This window comes from Leptonotus elevatus, chromosome 5 (genome assembly GCF_054856555.1).
Source record: "Leptonotus elevatus isolate MCC_2025b chromosome 5, RoL_Lele_1.0, whole genome shotgun sequence".
NCBI classification, from domain to species: domain Eukaryota; kingdom Metazoa; phylum Chordata; class Actinopteri; order Syngnathiformes; family Syngnathidae; genus Leptonotus; species Leptonotus elevatus.
In genome coordinates this window covers 242,368-263,756 of record NC_141243.1, presented here as the reverse complement: position 1 = coordinate 263,756, position 21,389 = coordinate 242,368, and the positions used below count along the sequence as shown (strand labels likewise).

General features: G+C 48.2%; 2 protein-coding genes across 4 annotated transcripts; both read right to left on the bottom strand.

The window, feature by feature from the left end:
• Positions 1-6,980: 6,980 nt before the first annotated feature.
• On the bottom strand, positions 6,981-12,758 carry LOC147173126 (uncharacterized). Of its 2 annotated transcripts, none has more exons than XM_086075127.1 (9): positions 12,583-12,758; positions 10,738-10,850; positions 10,590-10,648; positions 10,385-10,513; positions 9,916-10,010; positions 9,779-9,857; positions 9,518-9,622; positions 9,312-9,432; positions 6,981-8,802 (listed from the first exon to the last, which is right to left on the bottom strand). In XM_086075127.1, exons 1-9 carry the CDS (start codon positions 12,741-12,743, stop codon positions 8,573-8,575), a joined length of 1,092 nt encoding a protein of 363 aa, XP_085931253.1. In that variant the 5' UTR covers positions 12,744-12,758; the 3' UTR covers positions 6,981-8,572. The 2 variants fall into 2 exon arrangements, with proteins under 2 accessions (XP_085931253.1, XP_085931254.1); XM_086075128.1 differs by lacking the exon at positions 12,583-12,758 and adding an exon at positions 12,405-12,567.
• Positions 12,759-13,290: 532 nt separating this feature from the next.
• On the bottom strand, positions 13,291-21,364 carry chek2 (checkpoint kinase 2). Of its 2 annotated transcripts, XM_086075118.1 has the most exons (15): positions 21,261-21,364; positions 20,116-20,437; positions 19,688-19,812; positions 19,362-19,494; positions 19,205-19,295; positions 19,024-19,120; positions 18,893-18,946; positions 17,249-17,313; positions 17,076-17,175; positions 16,915-17,001; positions 16,671-16,834; positions 14,467-14,582; positions 14,280-14,365; positions 14,094-14,162; positions 13,291-13,627 (listed from the first exon to the last, which is right to left on the bottom strand). In XM_086075118.1, exons 2-15 carry the CDS (start codon positions 20,426-20,428, stop codon positions 13,526-13,528), a joined length of 1,602 nt encoding a protein of 533 aa, XP_085931244.1. In that variant the 5' UTR covers positions 20,429-20,437; positions 21,261-21,364; the 3' UTR covers positions 13,291-13,525. The 2 variants fall into 2 exon arrangements, with proteins under 2 accessions (XP_085931244.1, XP_085931245.1); XM_086075119.1 differs by lacking the exon at positions 14,467-14,582 and having other exon boundaries at positions 14,280-14,339; positions 16,748-16,834.
• Between the last annotated feature and the right edge of the window lie 25 nt (positions 21,365-21,389).

The following is a 21,389-nucleotide window of genomic DNA, read 5'->3' as shown; positions in this document are numbered from 1 at the left end:
CAAGTCGAGTTCTTGAGAGCTCCTTTCCATCCCGTTTTGTCTCCCTCCGCCAACGCAGCTGAATCCAATGATCAGCTCACCCGCAAGCATCGCAGAAGCCTGCTAACGGTCTTGAGGGGAATCAGGTGTGTTGGTGGAGAGAAACATGGAAAGGAGGCTGGACTTGGGCACTCCTGGACTCAACAATAAGTCATTTGTGATTTAAGTGTAACAAAATGTTATTTTAACTTTTGTGTATGAACTTATTAAGAAGTATAAACAACAAATGCACATGAATACAAATAATGATGTAAAATGTGCTCGAAACTTACAGAAAGAATTTGATTGGGATTTTCCTATTGACAATTCCGAGCATTTGTAACGCTTTGTTTCCATGATGGCGTTTTGTCAGCCATATTGTTTTCAAATCAAAGTAATCCTCACCAAGCAAATGACATCCGAAGTGCGACGCTTTTCACTGAGCTGAGGAAAAATGCTGCATTTGATGACCGTGGGAAATGGCAACCATCGCACTCGGATTGTGTCGGTTGTGACCTCGCAGCGTTTCAGGCAAATGACGATAGAAGACGCAACGTGATTTGGAAGGACTGCGTTTACCCCAACGACAAGCAATCGATCGCAATCAGACATCTTTGTTGTTGACATTTGCCTCAAAGGCGTTGAGGGTCCGAGTGGGATCAATCTGACTTCAAGGCGCCCTCGAATGGAGCATAAGAAAGTGATGCGGTGGGGGGGGGGGGGGGGGGGGGGGGGGTCAATGTAGCCGCTGGCTAAGCTAGCATCGGCTCCTCTGGCTCTTTCAAGCCATTTGAATGTGATGACTTGAGTTGATTTCAATCATTGCGAGGAGACAAACTTTCATCTCGTCTCGTCTCGCCACTCGCCGGATCTGTCGGGCCCGCTTCAGCGGCTGGCTGTACCCTAGTAACGGACTTGGGCTGGCTGGCTAGCTTGCGCGGCTAACATGTCACTCCCAAGTCACTAATCATCAAGCCTGAGTGATCAGCAAACGGCGACATCAGGACAAAAACGGAGCCGGCCGTTGCCTGCATGTGAAAAACGACGGAGAAAGCCCGACTTCTTCCATCAGCTGAAGTGGACTTGAACCAGCGCCACACAAGAAATGACGTCACGACAACGAGCCTCACAAGGTGCCAAACGCCAACTTGAAAGAGACGACCAAGAAAAACGTCATTTGCCCCCCAAAGGTCCTCCACACTGCATTTATAACAGCAAGTAGCATGCGGATACCGTTATTCCCGACGCTATTAGAGGACTTTGAATGCAGCATCTTGTGTCTTGCTCCAGCGGGACGTTCACTGACGCGCGACGCGTTCACTGCATGTCGAGACAAGATGTCCGATTGGCCCTCGAATGCTCCGAACCAATGGCAGGACGGCTTTTTCACGTTGAGGGGGGAAAAGTGGTATCGGTACGTATCTGCATCGGACGATACTGCAAAACTGGGTGTCGGTATCGGGGCCAAAAAACGGTATCGGAACAACACGTGTGCGTACGTGCGCTGTCCGTGAGTTACAAGTTTGTGTGTTCTCGTGTGTGCGCGTTTTTGGGTTGCTGTGAGAGCAGAAGGTTGCGTTTGATGCAATGAGACGACGCGCGCGTTCTGAAAGTCAGACGCGCGCACGCACACGCGCGCACGCGCTTCCTGTTGGCGTCCAGCAAACTGTCGGCGTGCGTCAAGAACAAGAAAAAAGCAAAAAGAGCTTCATCAAAATGTTCAATAACAAATGACAAGTTTGTTTTCATATTCAAATGGAAATTGTTGTTTTTATAAATAAATGTCGCGCTAATCAATAATTTCCGCCAGTCAAAACATTTGCAAGGCATTGACGGCTTTCGTTTGATCGTCTTCGATTTTCTTCATGTTTTCGCTTTACATTATTGACAACACATTCAGTAATAATTGATTCCTTATTGCAATAAATAGATACATGTTTAAAGTAGGTGTCATTTTTCTTTTAACGGCAAAATAAGATTCTACTTTGCATTTTTAAAGTCAATGCAATTGCTGGAATAAAATACATTTGTTTTTGTTTTCATTAAAAAACAAACCATTCACTATTAAAAACACTCACATTTCTTTAAATGTGTAAATGTTAATCATAGAATAGTCCTATTTTCTAGATCATTCTTGATTAAAACACATATTAAATGTGCACATTTGCCTCTTACAATTAATTTTCATGTCAAAACAAAAAAACTGTCACCGTAAATGTTTTTCTAATTCATGAAATTTATGGAAAGACATGATGGGTTGATTTAATTCAGCCCATTTTTAACTATTTCCAATCAAATTCATGAAGATGAATGAAGTCAATGTGAGCTGATCGTGACTGAATGCCACAAATGGAACGAATGGCTTGCGTGCGCCAAAATAAAGCAAACAGGACTAAATGAGGAAGAAAAAAAGAAACATTGCAGCAAAAAACGGCTTCCAGACAAATGTTTGGGTTTAGCCCCGCCCCCTCGGACCCCCGCGGGCCCCCAGCTTGAAATCTCTCAGCCTAGCAGGATTCAAGAAGGAAATTATCCTCATCATTAACTCAGTCACATGCAAGGTAGACCAATTTTGGACGCGTCATTGAACCTTTGCTGTTTGATGAGTCGCCCCCCCTCGAACCATCTCAAGCTCCACGGGTCAGCAGGGAGCTGATTGGTTAGTTCAGTGCTGCCCTTTAATTTGTCAGCTAAGGTAAGAGGACGCCCGCATCCACCTTGAAACGTTTCCGCATTATTTTCTGACTCCGCCCACCTTTCGCGCCTTTCGGCGAATGCTTGATGATGCGAAGCCTCGCGACGGCATGAGACGGACTCATCAGGACCGACGGACGCACTCGCCGTCGTCGTCATTGACGAGCCGACGGCAAGTGACAATTAAGAGGCGTGTCTAAGGGTGACGTCATCACGCAAGCGTTGCGGAGCGGCCACAAAATCCTTCAACCATCGGACGTCAACATTTGCGGTGACGACACGAGGCCGCGTTTGAAAATAGCGTCCAAGAAAAGACGGGAGTCACGTGACAAACTCTCAAATGACGTTTCAATTTCTTTCTCTCCTTGAACACGTTGGAAGGCAGAAGTCGTCGGCGCGTCCGCCATGTTGGATGTGGCCACGGTATTTGCCGTAATGGGGGAGACGCCACCGACTTCCGGCTTTCGCACGCCAGCGTCGTTTCCGGCCACTGATGGCCGCGTTCCAACACTCGCACCCCCACCCATGGCCGCTTCAACTCTCTGAAATGCTTGTGACAACTGACACAGACACACTCGCACCCGTTGACGGGAACGCGCAACCGAGGGGCACAAAGGCGGAAGCGCAAGATCTGGCAAACAGGAAACAGCAACGGAGCTGATGTGCGAAAACCAGGAAGTCCCGCCTCCTCCGTGGCATGCACCCCATTTCGCCAAACCTTTTTGTAACTTTGAATGACATCGGTGGTTTGAAACAAACGGCTTGACGTTGCCACACCCCCAACGTCAACGCGGTCAAGATGGCGTCTGTAAATGTTGCTCGTGGCAAAAGGCGCCAATCAAGACGACTGACTCGGAGCGCCGGCGGCGCAAAAGGACGAGCGGCCTGTCGGTCTGTTTGCAACATTTCATCCCTTAAGTACGCTCACGCGCATACACAAAAGGTGCGCGCGCGCGACCTTGCGTGCACGCCGGCGCTGAAAGGGAAGCGAGCCAATGGAAGGTCGCTTTTGTCAGCGTCTCATTGTGTCAAATGGAAATGTTCTTTTTTCCCCCTTTCAACATTTTGACCTTTGGATGGTCTCATGAGGACTTGAGAAATACTTGACCTCTCACAAGCGCCACACGCGCAAAATGCTTTGACTTGCGCGTGCGCGCGGCATCATGGGAAAAAAAAAAGCACGCCAAACGGCAATCCTGCACCGCAGACATCAAACAATCCTAAGAAGGAGAAATAAAGAACGTTTTGATGCTTTCTGCATTTTCAAACGTTTTGTTACGCCAAATGCAAAAAACATTTTCAAGTCGGTATGACGTCGCATTATGGGGAGAAATGCTACGTTTTTAGCATTTAGCCTTCAAGTATGTTTGCAAACATTTCCACCACAGTCGTTTGTTTTGTTCTTAAGTTGGCGAACAAAAATTGGCTTCTTACTGAAAAAAACGCTTATTTTCCACCAGTGCAAATAAATAAATAAAACAAACCTCTTAATAGGGCTCGGTATCAATTCTAATTTCCTCAATTGGTGTTGATTGACTTCACTTCAATCCAATATTGATTCATTATGGAACATCAATTATTCTTAAATATCAAGGACGCCATAAAAACGCCACAAATAATAAATGTCAAATTTGCAGAGGCAGTAACTCATTAAATGATCGAGTTTATTCACCAAAGTGTTATAATGACGCAAACATCGACATCAGCAAATAGAAGATGAAAATCAAAAGATTCGCAATAGTCTTAACGTGCAATAAGTCGTGTCTTTCATAAATGTAAGAAAATAATTGAAAATTCATGTGAAAGAACAAGAAAAGAGAAAAAACAAACTCGGCCTTTAAAATTCGATTTTCTTCAGAATTGATGAGAAAAAGAGATCAATTAAAATCACCGATCAATATCAAGCTTGAAAAGTCACTTTGACTCAATATCAATGATTCCATTTTTCAAACGCAGACCTTCAGTCAAATCAAAAACAAAAACACAAGTTTGGAATTATTTATTCATTTCTTAACGGTTTTCCGTTCATTTGGTTTCACCGGAAAAGTGATTGAAGTCAAAACACATTTTTTGGGGACCACGCGCGCGCGCACACACACACACACGCGCAGACATGGCAGCAGCGTGCGTGCGTGCGCGCGCGCGTACAGAGTCGCAAGTGTTTCTTGAATGGTGCTCGTGTCAGGTACCAACCACCACCAGCTGCTCTTTGTGTGTGCGTGTGCGTGTGCGTGTGCGTAGTGACACACATTAAAAGTGTCCATCTGTCTGCAAGCAGCTGTGTCCTCGGGGGGGGGGGGGGTGAGTGGGGGGGGGGGGCTTGCCTGACTAATGAGTGTTTATTGTGTTCATGCCCATTACGACGCCGTCAATTCATTAAGCACTCCATTTGCAGACTGGCATTGAAAAGTTGCTGACGGGCGACCAATCACAAAGAAATGAAAGCCGCCAATTAACGACAAGCAGCAAAACATTTCTTTTGATTGTGATTTTTCTTTTTGTTTTGGATGACTTCACATCAAACCCCCCAAAATGCTAAATCGAGAACGAACAATCCAAAGTTGGAATTCATTTAAAAATGGGCGGGGTATCGGCAGACCTTAGTTCAAGGTATCGATACTCACGATGATGGCCGATACCACTGAGGATCTGCCGATACCACTGGCGGCTGTTGTACGACCAGGAAATGGAAAACGGGGCGCCGCTTGTCCAGCCCGGCAAGCCACGCCCACTTTCTTTTTTGGAAAGCAAGCGTGCGATCCATTGGCCGCGACGTCACTCGTGTCAGTCCTAACGTTCAAAATGGCGGCGCTTTGTTTACATTCAGCATGAAACGCCGTTTGAAAGAAATCCCGTCATTCAGGAGCCGCGAGCTTTTCCTTCCAAAAGAACTCGCGTGTGGACGTCGCCGAGGTTCAGATTGAAGCCAGTGGCGGCCATCTTACGTCGCCACTGGCTCCAGCGGGAAAAAACGCCACCGGTACCGATTCCTTTCAATGCTCGAATGCCGTCTGCATTTGTTCAACAACTCGGCGAGATGAAAATAGGTAGCGAGACGCAACTTGTGCTCTTGGCTTGCTTTCTTTAGTTTCGTTTTGCTCGTCGGCCGCTCGATGGCGACCGTGACCAGATTCACTCGTTTGGCGGGAAGGCGAGTGGGTGACAAGATGGCGTCCGGATGTCATGTGACCAGCAGGTGACCAATCACAGTCGGCCAAACCCTCTGTGCCTGCGTCCAAATTCACAAGGGCGGGTCCCACGAAGGCCGAATTAGTCGGCTGTGTGACGTCACTGCCGGCGCGACGCACGCACGCACAACTGATTTACAAATGAATGGATTGTCGGCCAACGCGCTCGACAAGCAGCATTGACGACCCATTCGTCAAGAAGTCCGCGCGTGCTGTGGCGCGGCGCCGACAAATTGGGACCCGCCCTTGTGGATTCGGACGCAAGCGCTATAAACGACTCATTTTGACACTTAAAGGGATTTCATGGCATTTGATTTTTTAAAATACAGAAAAAGATGTCAAATAAAAGGTCAAATTCCATTCTATCCGTTTTTTACGGTGTGTGGTAAACTTTGGCGCTTGCGACATGACGTCAAAACTTGACGATTAGCGTCAACGTCACGTTAGCGCTGCAAGCTAATTGCCGCTAATTGCGTCTAATTGCAGGTTAGCCGACGAGGGAGCGCTTGATCGGCCTCGCGGGGCGTCCGGGATGGGACGGGAACGGGGGTGGGGGGCGGGGCCTGCCACTCACTAACATGTCACTTCCTTTGGGGGGGGGGGGCGCCTTTCCCGAGTATGCTGCGCCGTGCACGCGTACACACATTTGCACACTTTCACAAGACACACACGCTCCTTGACAGATGACACACACACACACACACACACACAGTTGGCACAGACGCGCACGTGCGTGCACAAAAGTTGTCATCCAGCAAAAAGTCAAGTTGCGGAAGGCAGCCTATAAAGTCGCCTGCGCGTTCGTGGGGAGGGAAGTTGAAGGCGCGCGCGCGCGCGTTTGAAGGACGGCAAGGACGCAAGAGTGCGCGCGCACGCGCGTCCTTGGATTTAATGGCTCGTCCATGACAAAAGAGGCGACTGAGATGGAGAGACGACGAGCAAAGAGCTCGTTCGGCGCTTTTGCGACATTCGTGACCTCGACATGTTGGAGCGCACAAAATAAAGACATGAAAACATTTCAAAGGGCAAAAAGCAAAAGCATTTGATTGCCGAGAACGAAATTCATCCAATTTCAATGACTACGTTGACACATCGTTGATTTTATTGTAAATAAATACCAAATGTCATCATTTTAGTTTCATCCAAGAAACGGATTTGTCTTCTTTTTTTTTGACATTTAAACATTTCCTTGTTTTGGACCCCAAAAAAATAACGAAGGTCCTAATCGTGATTGTGAGCAAAATCATCTTGATGAATATTTCCTTGAAGAAGCAAATTGGAAGCGAATGATTTTTTTTCTCAAATTGCTTCTGGCGTCACAACATTTGATAAAGAAAGAGCAGCCCCAAAAATGCATTTCCCAAAAAAGACACAAAATGTCCGCACGGCCAAGGTTACGCGTGTCCGCAGCTTTTTGGACAAATCAATACAAGTCCTGATTGGCGCTCGTCCTTGACGCGTCGCTCAAACATTTGGCTTCCATCTTGTCTTTCACGCCGTCATACAGAGCACGCGCACGTGCGCGCGCACCAACGCACGCAGTTTTTCTCAAAAAACGCATTGAAGACAACATTTGGTCAAAATGTTCAGTGGCGTCACACCTGAGACATGATGATGATGATGATGATGATGGCAAAACTAACAACATATCTATATTTAGATTTTCTATTTGGATTCAAGCCAATTTGGCCTTTCATGGACGACGAGAAAAATGTGACAACGTTTTCCTGCTGGGAGGCCGAAAATGTGGACACTTTTACATTTATTGATCAAGATTAATTGATTGGATAGTCAGTTGGTATGGAGGACCAAAACTGCCAAAATTCTAAATAAATAAATGGCAAAAAAAACAAACACTAAAAGTGAAAATAAAAATGGATACAAAAAATGATTCGAAAATTAAATCCAAAAAATTAATATATATATACACACACATACACATAAATAAATACATTTGAATTATCTATTTTTTTATATCCGTTTTTCTTTTCACTTTTATCCATTTATTTTGAATGTTGTCAGTTTTGGCCAGCTGATGACTTGGCGCATGGAAAATGGTGCACCAGTGCCATCTGCTGGCAGTTTTGCCTCATTGTTGTCAAGCTCCTCCCACTGACAAGCCAAAAGGTGTGCAAACGCCTTCTTGACAATCAAACGGGAAACCGCGCGTTTGACGGCGCCTGCGGTTTCCATGGCAACACAAAGACGTGCCGCCTCCCTCTAAAAATCACAGCTGTCACTATCAATTATTTTTACAATCAATGAATCTGCCGATTAATGGACGAATCAGATTCATTTTAATTTGGCATGAATGTGTATAACAAAATAACCCCCCCCCCCCCATTACTGTTTATTAATCAGTGATTGTTTGCCAAAGTCAAGTTTGCAAATGTGGTATTTGGATTCATCCGTCCGTCTTCTTTCATCAAAGACTACAATGAGTGAAATGCGAGCATTTCGACAATTGTCAATTGAAAATGTCTCCACACGACGACTTGACGATTCGTTTGCTCGCCGATTCCTTTCGACGGCTCTCAAACATTTGCTTGTGGACTTTCAAACATTTATGGACTAACTTTTTAAATTCTCACTCTCGTTAGTATTTGTTCAACTTGTGGAATGAAAGTCGTCTGATCTGACCCGCTGATACTTTTGACCTGTTGACCTTGTACTTACATTCCGCACGTGTTGGGGGCGGAGCTAGCGGCAGTTTTTTGGGAGCCGCTCCTGGTAACAAGTCGCTCCGCGGATGGCAGAGTCCTTTTTTGCCGTACTTTGCGTGGAAGCGGAGGAAGGACGAGAGCGGGCGGCCCAGGAGGCGGAGGCGGGATTAAGGGATGAGGAGGCGGGATTAAGGGATGAGCGCCGCTACCGCGTCCGTCCGCCCGGGTCGTTGCCTCACCTGCGGAGGCACACGTCAACGTTCAAACAAATCCCAAGACAAAAAAGCGCCACAAGTTCTCAAGCCCAAAAACACAAAATGATTTTTGTCTGCTTGCAAAAAACCTTCAACTTTTTTCACCTCGATTAAACACCTTCAGCCTTTTGGATATATTTGACAACAACACACTTTTCAAAATTCAAAAGGAGGAATAAGAGTTATTAAAAAAAAACGGTTTAAGAAAATAATTGATTATTTTAATTCAATCATTGGAAATCTAAATTCCAAAGATTCTGAATGAGTGCAGCTCTTTTTTTCAAAAATGTAAGAAAACATTTTTAAATTCATGCAACAGTAAAATACACACAAAAAATAAACTTTTTTTTTTTTTTAATTCTATTTTCTTATGAATTAATGTGAAAAACAGATTTTAAAAAAAGAATGCATTCATGGTTTTATGACTCGATATCGGTCTGGAAAGGGAAAATGCATCGGATGATGGCGATTCCATTTTTGGGTGTCAAATTCACCTGGCAAGCGAGTGGGCGTGGCCTCTGGTGCAAATTCCACTTCCTGCTTGGGCTGGTCCTCAAAGCAGTCAATGGCGTCCACGGTGATAAGCTCCTCCTCCTGAGCCTTCTTCACGCGCGCCTGCCGGGACACGCGCCAGCGTCACGTCAGCTTCCCGACACGCGCGCGCGCGCGCGCGCGCACGCGCACGCGCACGACCTCTGACCTGGCGCTTGTGCTGGTCGGACTTCATGTGCTCCACAAACTTCCTGGGCGTCTTCAAGTGACGGCGGCACGTCGCGCAGAACGGCCGCGATGCACGTTTGCGCTCCTGCGTGCACACGCGCGCGTCATGATCTCACACGCACAACCTTCTCAAATATCAACGTTGAAAGAGAATCAATACAATATCAATAGAATTGAAACGATTTCTCGGGATATCGTCAACAAAAACAAAACAAAGACACCAAAAACCATCAACGCTCACTTTGTGTTGTTTGGTTCGTCGATGGCTGATGACATCATCGCTGAAGTGACTCCGACACGTGTCGCACCAGCGGCGCCGCCTGCTGGACACACGCGCAACGTCATCACACAGCGTGTGCGCACGCGCGCGCGTCCTACCTGTTTGTGAGCGTGTGCGCGATGACGCTGACGGAGCGCGTCATCTCCTTCCATTTGCTCACGTGGGCGGAGCTGCTCATGTGCTCCACAAACATCTGCACGCACGCACACGCAGAGGGGGCGTGTCCTCACCAAGGTTGTTTTAGTTAATGAAAAAAGTCAAAATAAAATCCCCAAAACAATTTCGTTCACAACATAAAAACAAAAATAAAAAAAATTAAACTAACTGAAACAACATTTTATGTTTACAAAACTAAAAATGATAGCAAAAATGTCCTTACTAAGACTAAATACATAAGCCTGAGGATTATGCATTTCAAATAAAAAGGCTTTATTAGATCAAAGAATATGGATCATATCATCTTTATTTGGTATTTTTGTGTTGAAATGATGTCCCAAAGAAAAAGTCATGTCCAAAAATGACATCAATCTGAAGTTAGGTTTGAAATATTTCTGAGTGGTTCCTCACCTGCATGGAGTGACAGGCGACCGCGCACATGTGACAGCGAAGCCCCGCCCCCGCCGCTCGCGTGCCGGCCATGTTGAAGCGTCTGGTGCGGTCCCGGCGCCGGATGGTGACCTCCAGCGAAGCCGCGCTCTGCAGCCGGCACGCGCAAAAAAAGCGGCCGTTTAGCCAACGCGCGGCGAGCACTGCCGCGACGTTTTGGGGTCACCTGCGATGTTTTGCTGGCGTGCGGCGTCTCTGCTGCCTCCTGCTGCTCAGGAGGGAAAACTGCACGCGAAAGCACAAACGCCGTCAGCACGGGCCAAGAGAGCCAGCGAGACGCCAGCGAGCGCCAAGCGGCGGCGGCGGCTTCGCACCTCCTGGAGCGTCAGCGGGACGTGTGGGCGGATGGCGCGACCCCGCCGAACGCTCGCTATCGGTCCGCATGACGTCACGGCGGCCGGCCGGCGGTTGCGTTTCAAAGGCTGGCCTGCGTTTTTGGGGGAGGAGCTGACGTTAGCGCTTGGCCGGCTTCCTTCAAGGCAACATTTTGTCATCTCGGGGATGAGGATGCTTCGGTACGAGTGGCGTCGTGACGTGCGCTCGTTCCGCTCGTACTTTCACGCAGCGTGAAGGGCGGTTGGAAAAGCCAGAGGACACGCCCACCATCCGTCCCCTCAATTCTCATCACGTCAAACGGCAGACAATTGCGAGGACGACATTGAGGCTACGGCGGCCGATGCGTTCATTATTTCAGTGCTTGTTAATTATTTATGTTTGAAACAACGAAACCTTTAAATAAATGTTTGCTGAGTTTATTAGATTAAAATGGATTAAAATCATAATCGTCCTGCAAAGATTGAATTTGTTAGCGCTAATAAATCATGTCATTTGTTTTTGTCAATACACCTCTGCAGTCTCAGCACTACTGCCACCTACTGTAGTGGATGAGTAATCACAGCACAGCAAAAGCTCCAAACATGTTGGTGGAAGGACTGCGTTACGTACACAAGAATGAAGGTTTTTGTGCTTCTGAGACGGAAAACACATCAACACGACCGACAAACCGATTCCACAAACCGGACACGGACTCGACGCTATCGGCGACTCTCGTCAGTGATGACGTCATCGCCATGTTTTGTTGGACGCTTGGAAGGCTGCCAAGTAGTGTTGTTCCGATACCGTTTTTGGGCCCCCGATACTGATACCCAGCTTTGCATATCGGCCGATGCCAAGTTTTTCTCAACGTGAAAAAGCTGTCCCGCCATTGGTTCATAGCATTCAAGGGCCAATCGGATATCTTAGCTCGGCATGCAGTGAACACGTCGCACATCAGTGAATGTTCGTGCACGAGCAAGACACAAAATGATGCACACAAAGTCCTATATTGGCGTCACAATGAATGGTATCGGCATGTTACTTGTTAGTACCGATACCACTGTTTTAATGCAGTATCGGGGCCTCTGCCGATTCCAGTATCGGAACACTACTGCCAAGTGCCAGGAGCGCGCAACTCGGCGGCTCTGCGAAAATACAATCAAACACATTTTCATTTGTTTTGTCTACAAATAAATGTGTCAAGCATCCTGCACTCTTTGGGGTCAATAGGTCACATCAATTGGAAGCTATCGATTTAACAAGCTAAGTGTATTATAGAACATATTGGAAATGGGAAAACGAGGCGTACGTATTTCATGAGACAGGTACAGCACTTTCATCCCACCACGAGTTTCAGGTCACGTGACTTGGAAGCCATTCAGCTAAAACGCTGTTTATATTGAAACTCGTGCAAAAAGAAAAAGGACATGATTATGAAATGCGCATTTGAAACTAGCATTGTGCTAAATCAGGTGCGGCCATCTTCTTAATGTTACTGCACAGTCCTTTTAATAAACTAATACTTGACTCAAAATCTGTGGATTTGCAATAAGCTGGCACGCACTACGTACGTACGTTTACTCGCGAATAAGTCCAAAGTGGCGCCTTTATGAAAACAAGTTCAAAGAGGCCGAATACAATTCGTCAAGATGGACGACTTTCGTACTTGTGATGACATTCGAGAGGCTGACGAACAAGTTAGCTCGCGTTTGCCGACGCGAGTCTGGCCTTTTTCCTGCTCTTTCTGACACACGAGCAGCAACAACATCAAACTTTAAAAAACAAACAAAAAAACGGCCAATTCAATTAAACGCTTGAGGTGTTGTGACGTCATCCATCGTTACCTTGTCAAACATGTGGAGCGGAAAGCAAATCCTTCCTGCGCGTCTCGCCGCCTCCTTGTGGCGCGGACGACATCCGCCTTCGGGTCTTCGTCGTTTCTCCCTTCTGCTAGCAAGGCAGCCTTTAGCTGCACTACCGCCACCTGCTGTACATTTGTGTACATTTGACGTGGCCCGCCAAGGCAAACCACGCTGTCAGTCGCTTCCTCGCGCAAGTTGACTCGACTCGCTTCGTACGTACCTTTTGAAAATCGTCGTCGCTTTGAAAACACAAGCAAGCATTTTGCTTACAATCCTCCTCGAAAAACAAATCAACTTTTTGTGAGCGGAATTCTGTTGTGTACAAGTGAGCATGAGAGGTCACACATTTGTATTTTGTCTTTTTTTTCCGAGTACCTTTGATACAAAAAAAAAAAACCCAAAACAATGGCAGAACTTTTAAAGATATTCTAAGATATCAATTTCCCCTTCAAATTGCATTCAATTCGTGACAACTTTCTAGTCTTTAGATCATAAATGGACACAAGAGTATTGAGTAGTGTTACCTTCAACTAATACCCAGTATCGTTACTCGCCCAAGCCTAACGTATGAATTCTTAATGGGCCTCTGAGCACGCCATTTCTCACCACCCGCCATCAGACAGCATGTCAACTGTGATTGGCTGTCAACAATCCTGCCCAGAACAGGAAGTGACATCGTGAAGCAGCAGCAACAACAAAAACAGACTTTATTGGGAAACATTTGCATGCTTCAAGACGGGATGTCAAACTGCGGTCCTGGAGGCTGCGCGGAGTGCTGCAGGTTCGAGAGGTTTGGCTACTCGAACCTGCAGCTGATTCCAATCAACAGAATCATTATCAGGCGTATTCAGAGCTTGCTGAAGAAGGGAAATATCCAAAACCTGCAGGACTCCGGCCCCGAGGACCGGATCTCGCCAGCCCTGCTTTATGGCGTTCCAGTGGGCGGGGCTTGTTTGGCAGGACGCCGCTCATCATCTCGGTCTTCTCGTGGTCGTTTCCTTGACGATAATGATGCTGGCTCCGCCTCCTGCCATCGCAAAAGATTCTAGTTGGTTGTAGTAGTTTTGTAAAAAAATTAATAAAAAGAAAGTTTCATTTGATTTTATTGGCAAAAATGTTCTTTCAGTTTGAGTTGTGGTTATTGTTGACTTCTGCTCAAGTTCTGTAATCTCGGATTTGGCGTCTGACGTGATCTTTTCTTCCACTCGAGCTTTCAAACGTGTACGGCAACAAATGCCACTTGCTCACGTCTTGCTCGGACCTCAAAAGTTCACCGTCGCTTACTCATGAGATGACGCACACGCGAGTCGCGCACGCGCACGCACACGCGAGTCGCGCACGCACACGCGAGTCGCGCACGCGCACGCACACGCGGCTGACAAGCATTCACGTTACAATTGCAGTGGATCGCAAAGTCTGCTAACATGCTATGGAAGTTAGCATTTCTTGCCAACATTTTGCTACGTCACCCAAATATGCGTGTGTGTGGTTACCATGGCAACATGCTCAGCATCAGTCGCCGGGTACATCAGCCGGTGGGCTTTCTCCAACATCACCGGGTCCTGCGAATGCGCGCGCACACGCACACACACACACACACGCACACGCACACGCACACGACCCCGTTTGAATGTCCCGCTGTTGCTGATGCTGCCAATTGCCACGGCGACGAGGAGGACCTGCATCCAGGCGTGCTGGAGCGCATCGTCGATGGTCATCCTGTCGGCGGGCGCCACCACCAGCAGCTTCCGCACCACGTCCTTGGCTTTTACACATGCACGCACGCACACACACAACACGGCGGCCGCCAATGATGAAGGCAGCGATGAAAGTCGAAGATGAGGAGGACGAAGGTGAGGAGGTCACCTTGGTCGGACACGTGCTGCCACTTGGCCGGCAAAATGGTGAAGTGGCCTCGCGCGATCTGCTCGCTCACCGACAGCTCCGAGAAGTTCTCGTGGAACGGCGGGTACCCGCACAGGCTGTGCGCAAAATGTCAACACACGCACACACATTAACAGACTCGGTGTAAGCCAGAAAAAGGCAATTGTCAAAAAGTGCCGATCTTCTTCTTTTTTCTTTTTTAAATGTGGCCGAGTTGCCAATTAGGTGAGAAAAAAAAAAGTTGAGCAGCAAGAAGATGTTTACTTGGACAAATTTTTTTTTGTTTTTAACTCTTTGACTGCCATAAACGTTATAAAACGTTTAGCATAAACCTAGGGAAGGGCGCCGAGGACGTTAAAAGACGTCCCCTATGTTTTTTTTTTTTTTTTTCAAAAACGGGTGCAGGAAAGCCTTGGGCAGCTGTGCTGAAAGAATCAGGCTGATCTGATTAGTCAAAGACTCGTTTTGGCCCCTAGAGGGCAGCGATGACTCTCTTTGCACAAGGTTGGATGGGCCGCCCACCGTGGGCGTCAGTAGAAGACGTGAGGCGGAGCTAGAGTGTTGAGGAGACAATGGCTGATCCAAGCCACAATGGCTTGACCAAGCAACCGGTTACAAGCAGCTCACGCTTGAGCATTTTTTTCAAAGACGGAAAGCATCAATCAATACTAAAAAGCGCATTGATGTCAACGATGATGATGACAACGAGCTCTACGCCAAAGTTGGAAGCTTTGGCCTGTTACTATCACGTAGTAAGCCTCACCGGCTACGCGCGGCTAGCGCGGCTAGCGCTGCTAAGGCCGGAAAACGCGCACAATAGCCGGCCGGGTACTTCTGCACAAGTGGACATTCGATCGGGCGATGGAGAGTTGGCATCGACCAATGCAGATTGATGTCAACGATGATGATGACAACGAGCTCTACGCCAAAGTTGGAAGCCTGGACGTGTTTACGATCACGTTGTAAGCCTCACCGGCTACGCGCGGCTAGCGCGGCTAGCGCTGCTAAGGCCGGAAAACGCGCACAATAGCCGGCCGGGTACTTCTGCACAAGCGGACATTCGATCGGGCGATGGAGAGTTGGCATCGACCAATGCAGATTGATGATGATGATGATGATGACTGCGAGTTTGACGCCAAAGTTGGAAGCCTGGACGTGTTTACGATCACGTTGTAAGCCTCACCGGCTACGCGCGGCTAGCGCGGCTAGCGCTGCTAAGGCCGGAAAACGCGGAGCTGCACAAGCGGACATTCGATCGGACAATGAAGAGTACCCCGAGTCCAATGCATATTCATCGGAGGAGCGGGTACAGTCTGATCACGGAGAAGACACTGTTTCTGGACTACGATGCCACCATGAATGGAGTGGATAAAATGGATCATGCAAATGCTGTTGCGTCTCCTTGCACGCAGGAGAGTGTTACACAAAGAAAAACTGTCGTTGAAACATCCACATATTTGTAAATAGCACCACAGTTGCACACATTTGTAAATAGTTTGCCAAATTGTTGTCAAATTGTTACACTGTTGAATGTAAATAAACGTATTTTGCTATCAAAAAACACTTTTTCATTCTTGGTGGTAGTGTTTTATAGAAGTAAAGCACTATTTAGGTGTTTGTGGCATCATTCATGGACAAAAAGAAGTGTCAAATTCACTAGAATGCATGAAATAATATCGTTTCACTAAAAGCTTGATTTCTCCGTATTTGAGTTCAAAACAAGCGAAATCGGATGCAACTAACCATTTTCTATTGTTGATTACTAAAGAACGGAATAAGGTAGAAACAAACTCTTTTTTTCTGATGAAAGATGAAAGTCCAATCTTTCATTTGGTAGTACGTGTGTTTCCATAGTCCAAACAGAACATTTTCTGTGGACCTTGAAAATCAGTCAAAATGCTTAAATCGGCTGGCACTGGCGGCATCCCTTTTCTGAAAACGTCTGGCAGTCAAAGAGTTAATCAACTAATAAAAACGAGATGAGGTTAATGATAAAAACTAACAAGCGTAAAACTGAGCCGAAATGAAAAAATGGCGGATAAAATGAACAGGAAAGATAACAAAGCTAACGTTAGCTTGGGTCGCGATGATCACATGACACAGTTTTGCTGATAATAACAAGATGGCTCCTTGAGCTCTTTGTCAAACGGTGCACTCGCACACGCGTGTGGATCGACACACGTTACCAGACGAAGAGGAGCACGCCGAGACTCCAAGCGTCGACGGGCAGGCCGTAACCGCCGGTGGTGGCGTGCGTCAACACTTCGGGCGCCAGGTAGGACGGCGTCCCGCACAAGGTCCTCATCAGGGCCGCTTCCTCCAGGATCCGTGATTGGTTGAAGTCCGTCACCTGGCGTGCGCACACGCACACGCACAGGTCACGTGACTTGCTCCGGGGGTTGCCGTGGCGGCGCGCGCGCGCGCACCAACCTTGATGAGACACTCGTCCTCCTGCGACGACAGGAGGATGTTCTCCGGTTTCAGGTCCCGGTGGATGATGCCCTGGCTGTGCAGGTACTACACACGCACGCACACGCATGTCAACACACAGAGTGACTTGGCCGAGCGTCGGTCGCCGGTCGCCGTCTCACCTGCACGGCTTTCAACATTTGGTAGAAGTAAAGTTTGGCCGTGGCCTCGCTCAGTCGCTGTTGACATTTGAGACGCTGGAACAGCTCGCCGCCCTCCATCCTGTCACATGACGCCGTTAGCAAAGGCGCGCACGCACGCACGCACGCGCACGCACGCACGCGCACGCACTCACAGCTCTAAGACGATGAAGTAAGTGTCGTCCGTGTGGTACAAGTCCTCCGTCTTGATGAGGCACGGCTGAGAAGACAAAGCAGAGCGGCAAAGTGGCATCCAAAAGACTCCACGGACGGACGGACGGACGGACGGACGGAAGGACGGACGGCAGCCGCTAAAAGCAAAGTGCGCATCTCGGCAGCGCGGTGCATTATGGGTGGGCCGTCACCTGTCATTGGAAAAACGTCCAACGGGACAAGCGCTGATTCGAACCATTTCAGCCGTTGGAAAGTTGATGTTTTGAAGTGAATCCATTTTGAACACGAACTGCGCGTGGTTACGGACCGCCCTCTGCCGGGAATCGACACTTAAGCGCTTCCTATTTGGCCGAGGACACAAATACCGGGACGCCGTCAAGAGACGGGTACGAGCTTTCTTCACTGAAGGTTGAAGCGGGTTCTTAATTGACCGTCACTCCATTACGCACGTCCGTCTGCTCCCTCGCTTTCAGGATATTGACAAAATAAATGGGTTTAATGAATCAGCATTGTCGTGCGTCCCGACATGGAAGCGACCAGAAGAAAGGTGAGAGTCTCTTCTGTCATAAGAAAAATAAGTATATTTCTATCCGTTTCCGTTTTGCAGCAATTAGCATGAGAATATAGCAACGTTTCATGATTATTCACAAATCTGTTTAATTCAAACTGTGCGGGGGAAAAAGCTTGTTGCAACATGGCCCGGGTTGATCTCTTATACTCTGCTGCCACCTACCGGCTGCTTTTGTAATAACTACCATTGCTTCAGGTACTCGCTTCAGTTCTATATAATAGATATGTACAAATGTTAAAATAGAACATATTTATACGTTTTTGGGAGCAAATGGGTCCTTTTTATCATTACAATTATTGAATTAGAATTATGAAAATGTTTTCATATCATCCTTGCTGATGTCAATGTTTGCGTAACACGTTCATGAATAAACTAATTTTTTTAAGCAGTTGCTGCATTTGCAACATTTGATTTGGAATTTATTGTTTGTGGAGTTTTGTGGAGTTTTTTCTTTTACGATGTCCTTGACATTGAAGAAGAATTGATGTTCCTTAATCGATATTGGCTCAAATTGAAATGGCACCAATCGGGGGGGAAGTCAACCTCAAATCAAACGGAACTCTTGTGAATGGAAATCAAATCGATTTAAGAAATCAAAATTGCGACCGCAAGATAGGCGGCTTTGGTGAGAGGCAACGTAAGATGGCCGCCGGTGGCCCGATGTCTCCCGACGGCGTGTAAGTGGCGTATGCGCGTCCTTTCAAACTCAACCGAAGAAACTTTCGTCGTCTTTTGAATGTTGCGACGCTGACCTTCGTCCGCCAAAGGTTCCCACGGCAGCAAATGGAATGTGACGGTTTTGAGGCGGGGCGAGTCGCGCCATCACGCCGGGCCGCTCGCCAGACACGAACCCTCTCGAGCCGCGAGGAGCAAAAGCCGAGTCCAGCCATCGGTCGCTCTCCTTTTCCTTTTAAAGACCGCGACGGCAACGTGACGGACGCCCGCCCGCCCGCCACGGAGGCAGGACCACCGCGCGTCACATGACATACATGTGCGACACGCATGCTCGCTGACAACAAGTTGTCAATTCAAAAAGAAAGAAAAAAAGTCTCACGTGATCAATGCGGCGAAGAATTTCGATCTCGGTTTGAGCGTTTCTGGTGGCCGTCTGGGAATGGACGAGCACAAGAGTCAGATAACGAGCGTGGGAACGCGCCGACCAACCAGAGGAACGCCAACACTCGCCCCTTCGGACTTGAAGTTGTTCTTGTTGATTATTTTCACCGCAAACTTTTTGCAGGTGGACCGCTCAAAGGCAAGTTTGACTTGGCCGCACACGCCTCTGAAACACACACATTGGCAGGAAGTGACACGGCAGGAAAGCGGCAGGCAGGCGGCGGCGGCGGCGGCGGGCAATGGCACTCACGTGCCGATCTGCCGCGTCAGCAGATACTTCTGGCGGAGCTCGCCGGGCAACGACGACTCTTGGTCAGACATCAGGTCGATGAAGACAAACACTGGCCGAAGACCAGCACGCTCGTCACGTCACGTGATCGCGGGCCGGCCGCCGCCTCGCCGCTTACCTTTGTTGCGATGCTCCGCCAGCGCCAGCACGGCGTTGTTGACCAGAGGAAGCTTCTTGCCGCGTCCGATTTTGTTGCCGTCAACAAAGGTCCCGTTGTTACTCAGGTCTTGAACAAACACCTCGCAGCCCTCCTGAGCTCGGGAAAGGAAAAAAGAAAAGTCCCGATCACATTTGGCCGTCTTTGGCCTCAAGTAAACAAACAAAAGATCGGATTTATTCTTGAGGTGCCAAATGAAGAGGATCGGAAAAAGGCGGGTCTTTTTCAAGGCCATGCGACGGTCTGAAAATCCGGCATTTGCCGCGGCGTGTTGGGATCGGAAGTACCCTGAAGATCCGGAAGTGTTTCTTGCTGTAGATTCGGAAGCGCAAGGACCCTTTGTGATCGGGGTCGTCCAGGACGTAATTGCATTTGGGGTCGCGGCCGAACAAATATTCATCCGCCACGCAATCTGAAAAACAAGAAACAAACATCGGGATTATGTGACGAGGAACAAAAAAATGCCACAAAAGGAATATTATGACAACGTGACCAATTGCCAACGCGAGGAACGAGGCCGGCCGCTTTGGACAGGAAACGGCCGCCATTGTTGTGCAGCATCAATCGGATTTGGCGTCAAACCACCGTCCGACTCGCCGACATGAATGATGAACGGCTTCTGTCCACGTAGCCAATGAAATGCTTGGGACGGAATAGTCCAATCACACGCTTCCACCATCAACATGCACGCGGGAAGGCCTGAAGAAGAACTTGCCGTGAGCGCGAAAGCCGTACTGCATGGGCAGCAGGCGTCCCCAAGGTTGACTTTCGGGCTCCTCGGGGACGGACGGCAAGGTGACGGGAAGCGTGTCCACGCTGCTGAGCGTCGTCCCCGAGCCGCTGGACGACTGGCTGCCTGACGTCGGGCCGCTGGAAGACGAAGCGGAGCCGCCCTGGGACTTGGCCTGGGCCTGCGACGGGGACAGCAGGGGCGGGGACAGCAGGGGCGGGGACAGCAGGGGCGGGGACAGCGTGGACTGCGACGCCGACTGGGGCTGGTCCCCCTCTTGCGCAATCTTTTGGGACATCGGGGACACCTGCAAATTGCACAAACAAAGTTTAGGCCTCAGCAAAATGGCTTTGGAAACGTTTCCTTTGTTTTTGGGAGCACGTGGCGCGATGTGGTCAGGATGCAGGAACCCATCAGTGGCGGACGAGTTGAACAAAACCATCACGGCAGACTCGCCTTCACGCGCATCTGATTTTCTTCTCATATCTTCAAACCTCGCGGAGGTAACTCGAGCTCTGAGATGATACGCCAAACGAATATGCGATTTCAATTTACGAATATGTTATTTGAATTTTGAAAATTACTTCCACAACGAGCATCATGCAAGGACGTCAGAAAGTAAAACTAGCCATCGGTGGAATGTTTTACTTGGTTTAAAACCACTGCTCCACTAACCATAAAAAAGGGAACTTGTTGGGATTCAAAACAAAACCCCGACTTGGATGGATTTGCGACTCGACTTTCCACTTTTTTTCAGATGTTGATCGCTGATCGTCGCGCGTGTAAAAAAAATCCTCAGCGTCAGGTGCAAAAAAATCCGAGTGAAGTTGCGAGCTTGGCCATGGTAGCATTTCAAGTCGCAAGTTAATGCATCTCCTCTGAAAACAGGCGTCGGATTTAACACGAAACAGTGAGCACATTTGTCACGAAGTCCAAAGAGTCGCCGAAAAGTCCCTTTACGAACACGGCCACCAAAACGGATCGGAGCAGTTGGCGAGGCGACCCAACAAGCAGCTAAAAGGCTCCAAACCCTTCAGGTCCGTCCGACAAAACACGCCAAAGGGAGCCAGCGAGGACAAAGCCTGTTTTTTTGGTTTTCATTATTCTTTTATTTTTGTTTGTTTGTTTACCTTGCTTGGCACACATGCGAGCGTCCTCTTCGGCTTGTTCTACTTCCGGGAGTGCGCGCGCGAATCGAGTTTGAGCGCGACCCTCACCCGGAAGAAGAGTCCCTGGTTTCCTCTTACGTCACTGGCCCC

What these genes read in the sequence shown, in the direction of transcription:
- LOC147173126 (XM_086075127.1), bottom strand. Translation starts at nt 12,743, where the DNA reads ATGTACACAAATGTACAGCAGGTGGCGGTAGTGCAGCTAAAGGCTGCC. An exon ending in CGCTCCACATGTTTGACAAG is followed by an intron (nt 10,851 to 12,582) that starts GTAACGATGGAT and finishes CCAAAAACGCAG; the next exon opens with GCCAGCCTTTGAAACGCAAC. An exon ending in TCCCGCTGACGCTCCAGGAG is followed by an intron (nt 10,649 to 10,737) that starts GTGCGAAGCCGC and finishes TTTCGCGTGCAG; the next exon opens with TTTTCCCTCCTGAGCAGCAG.
- chek2 (XM_086075118.1), bottom strand. Translation starts at nt 20,428, where the DNA reads ATGTCCCAAAAGATTGCGCAAGAGGGGGACCAGCCCCAGTCGGCGTCG. An exon ending in TTCTTCGCCGCATTGATCAC is followed by an intron (nt 17,314 to 18,892) that starts GTGAGACTTTTT and finishes TTGTCTTCTCAG; the next exon opens with CCGTGCCTCATCAAGACGGA. An exon ending in AGGACGAGTGTCTCATCAAG is followed by an intron (nt 16,835 to 16,914) that starts GTTGGTGCGCGC and finishes TGCGCACGCCAG; the next exon opens with GTGACGGACTTCAACCAATC.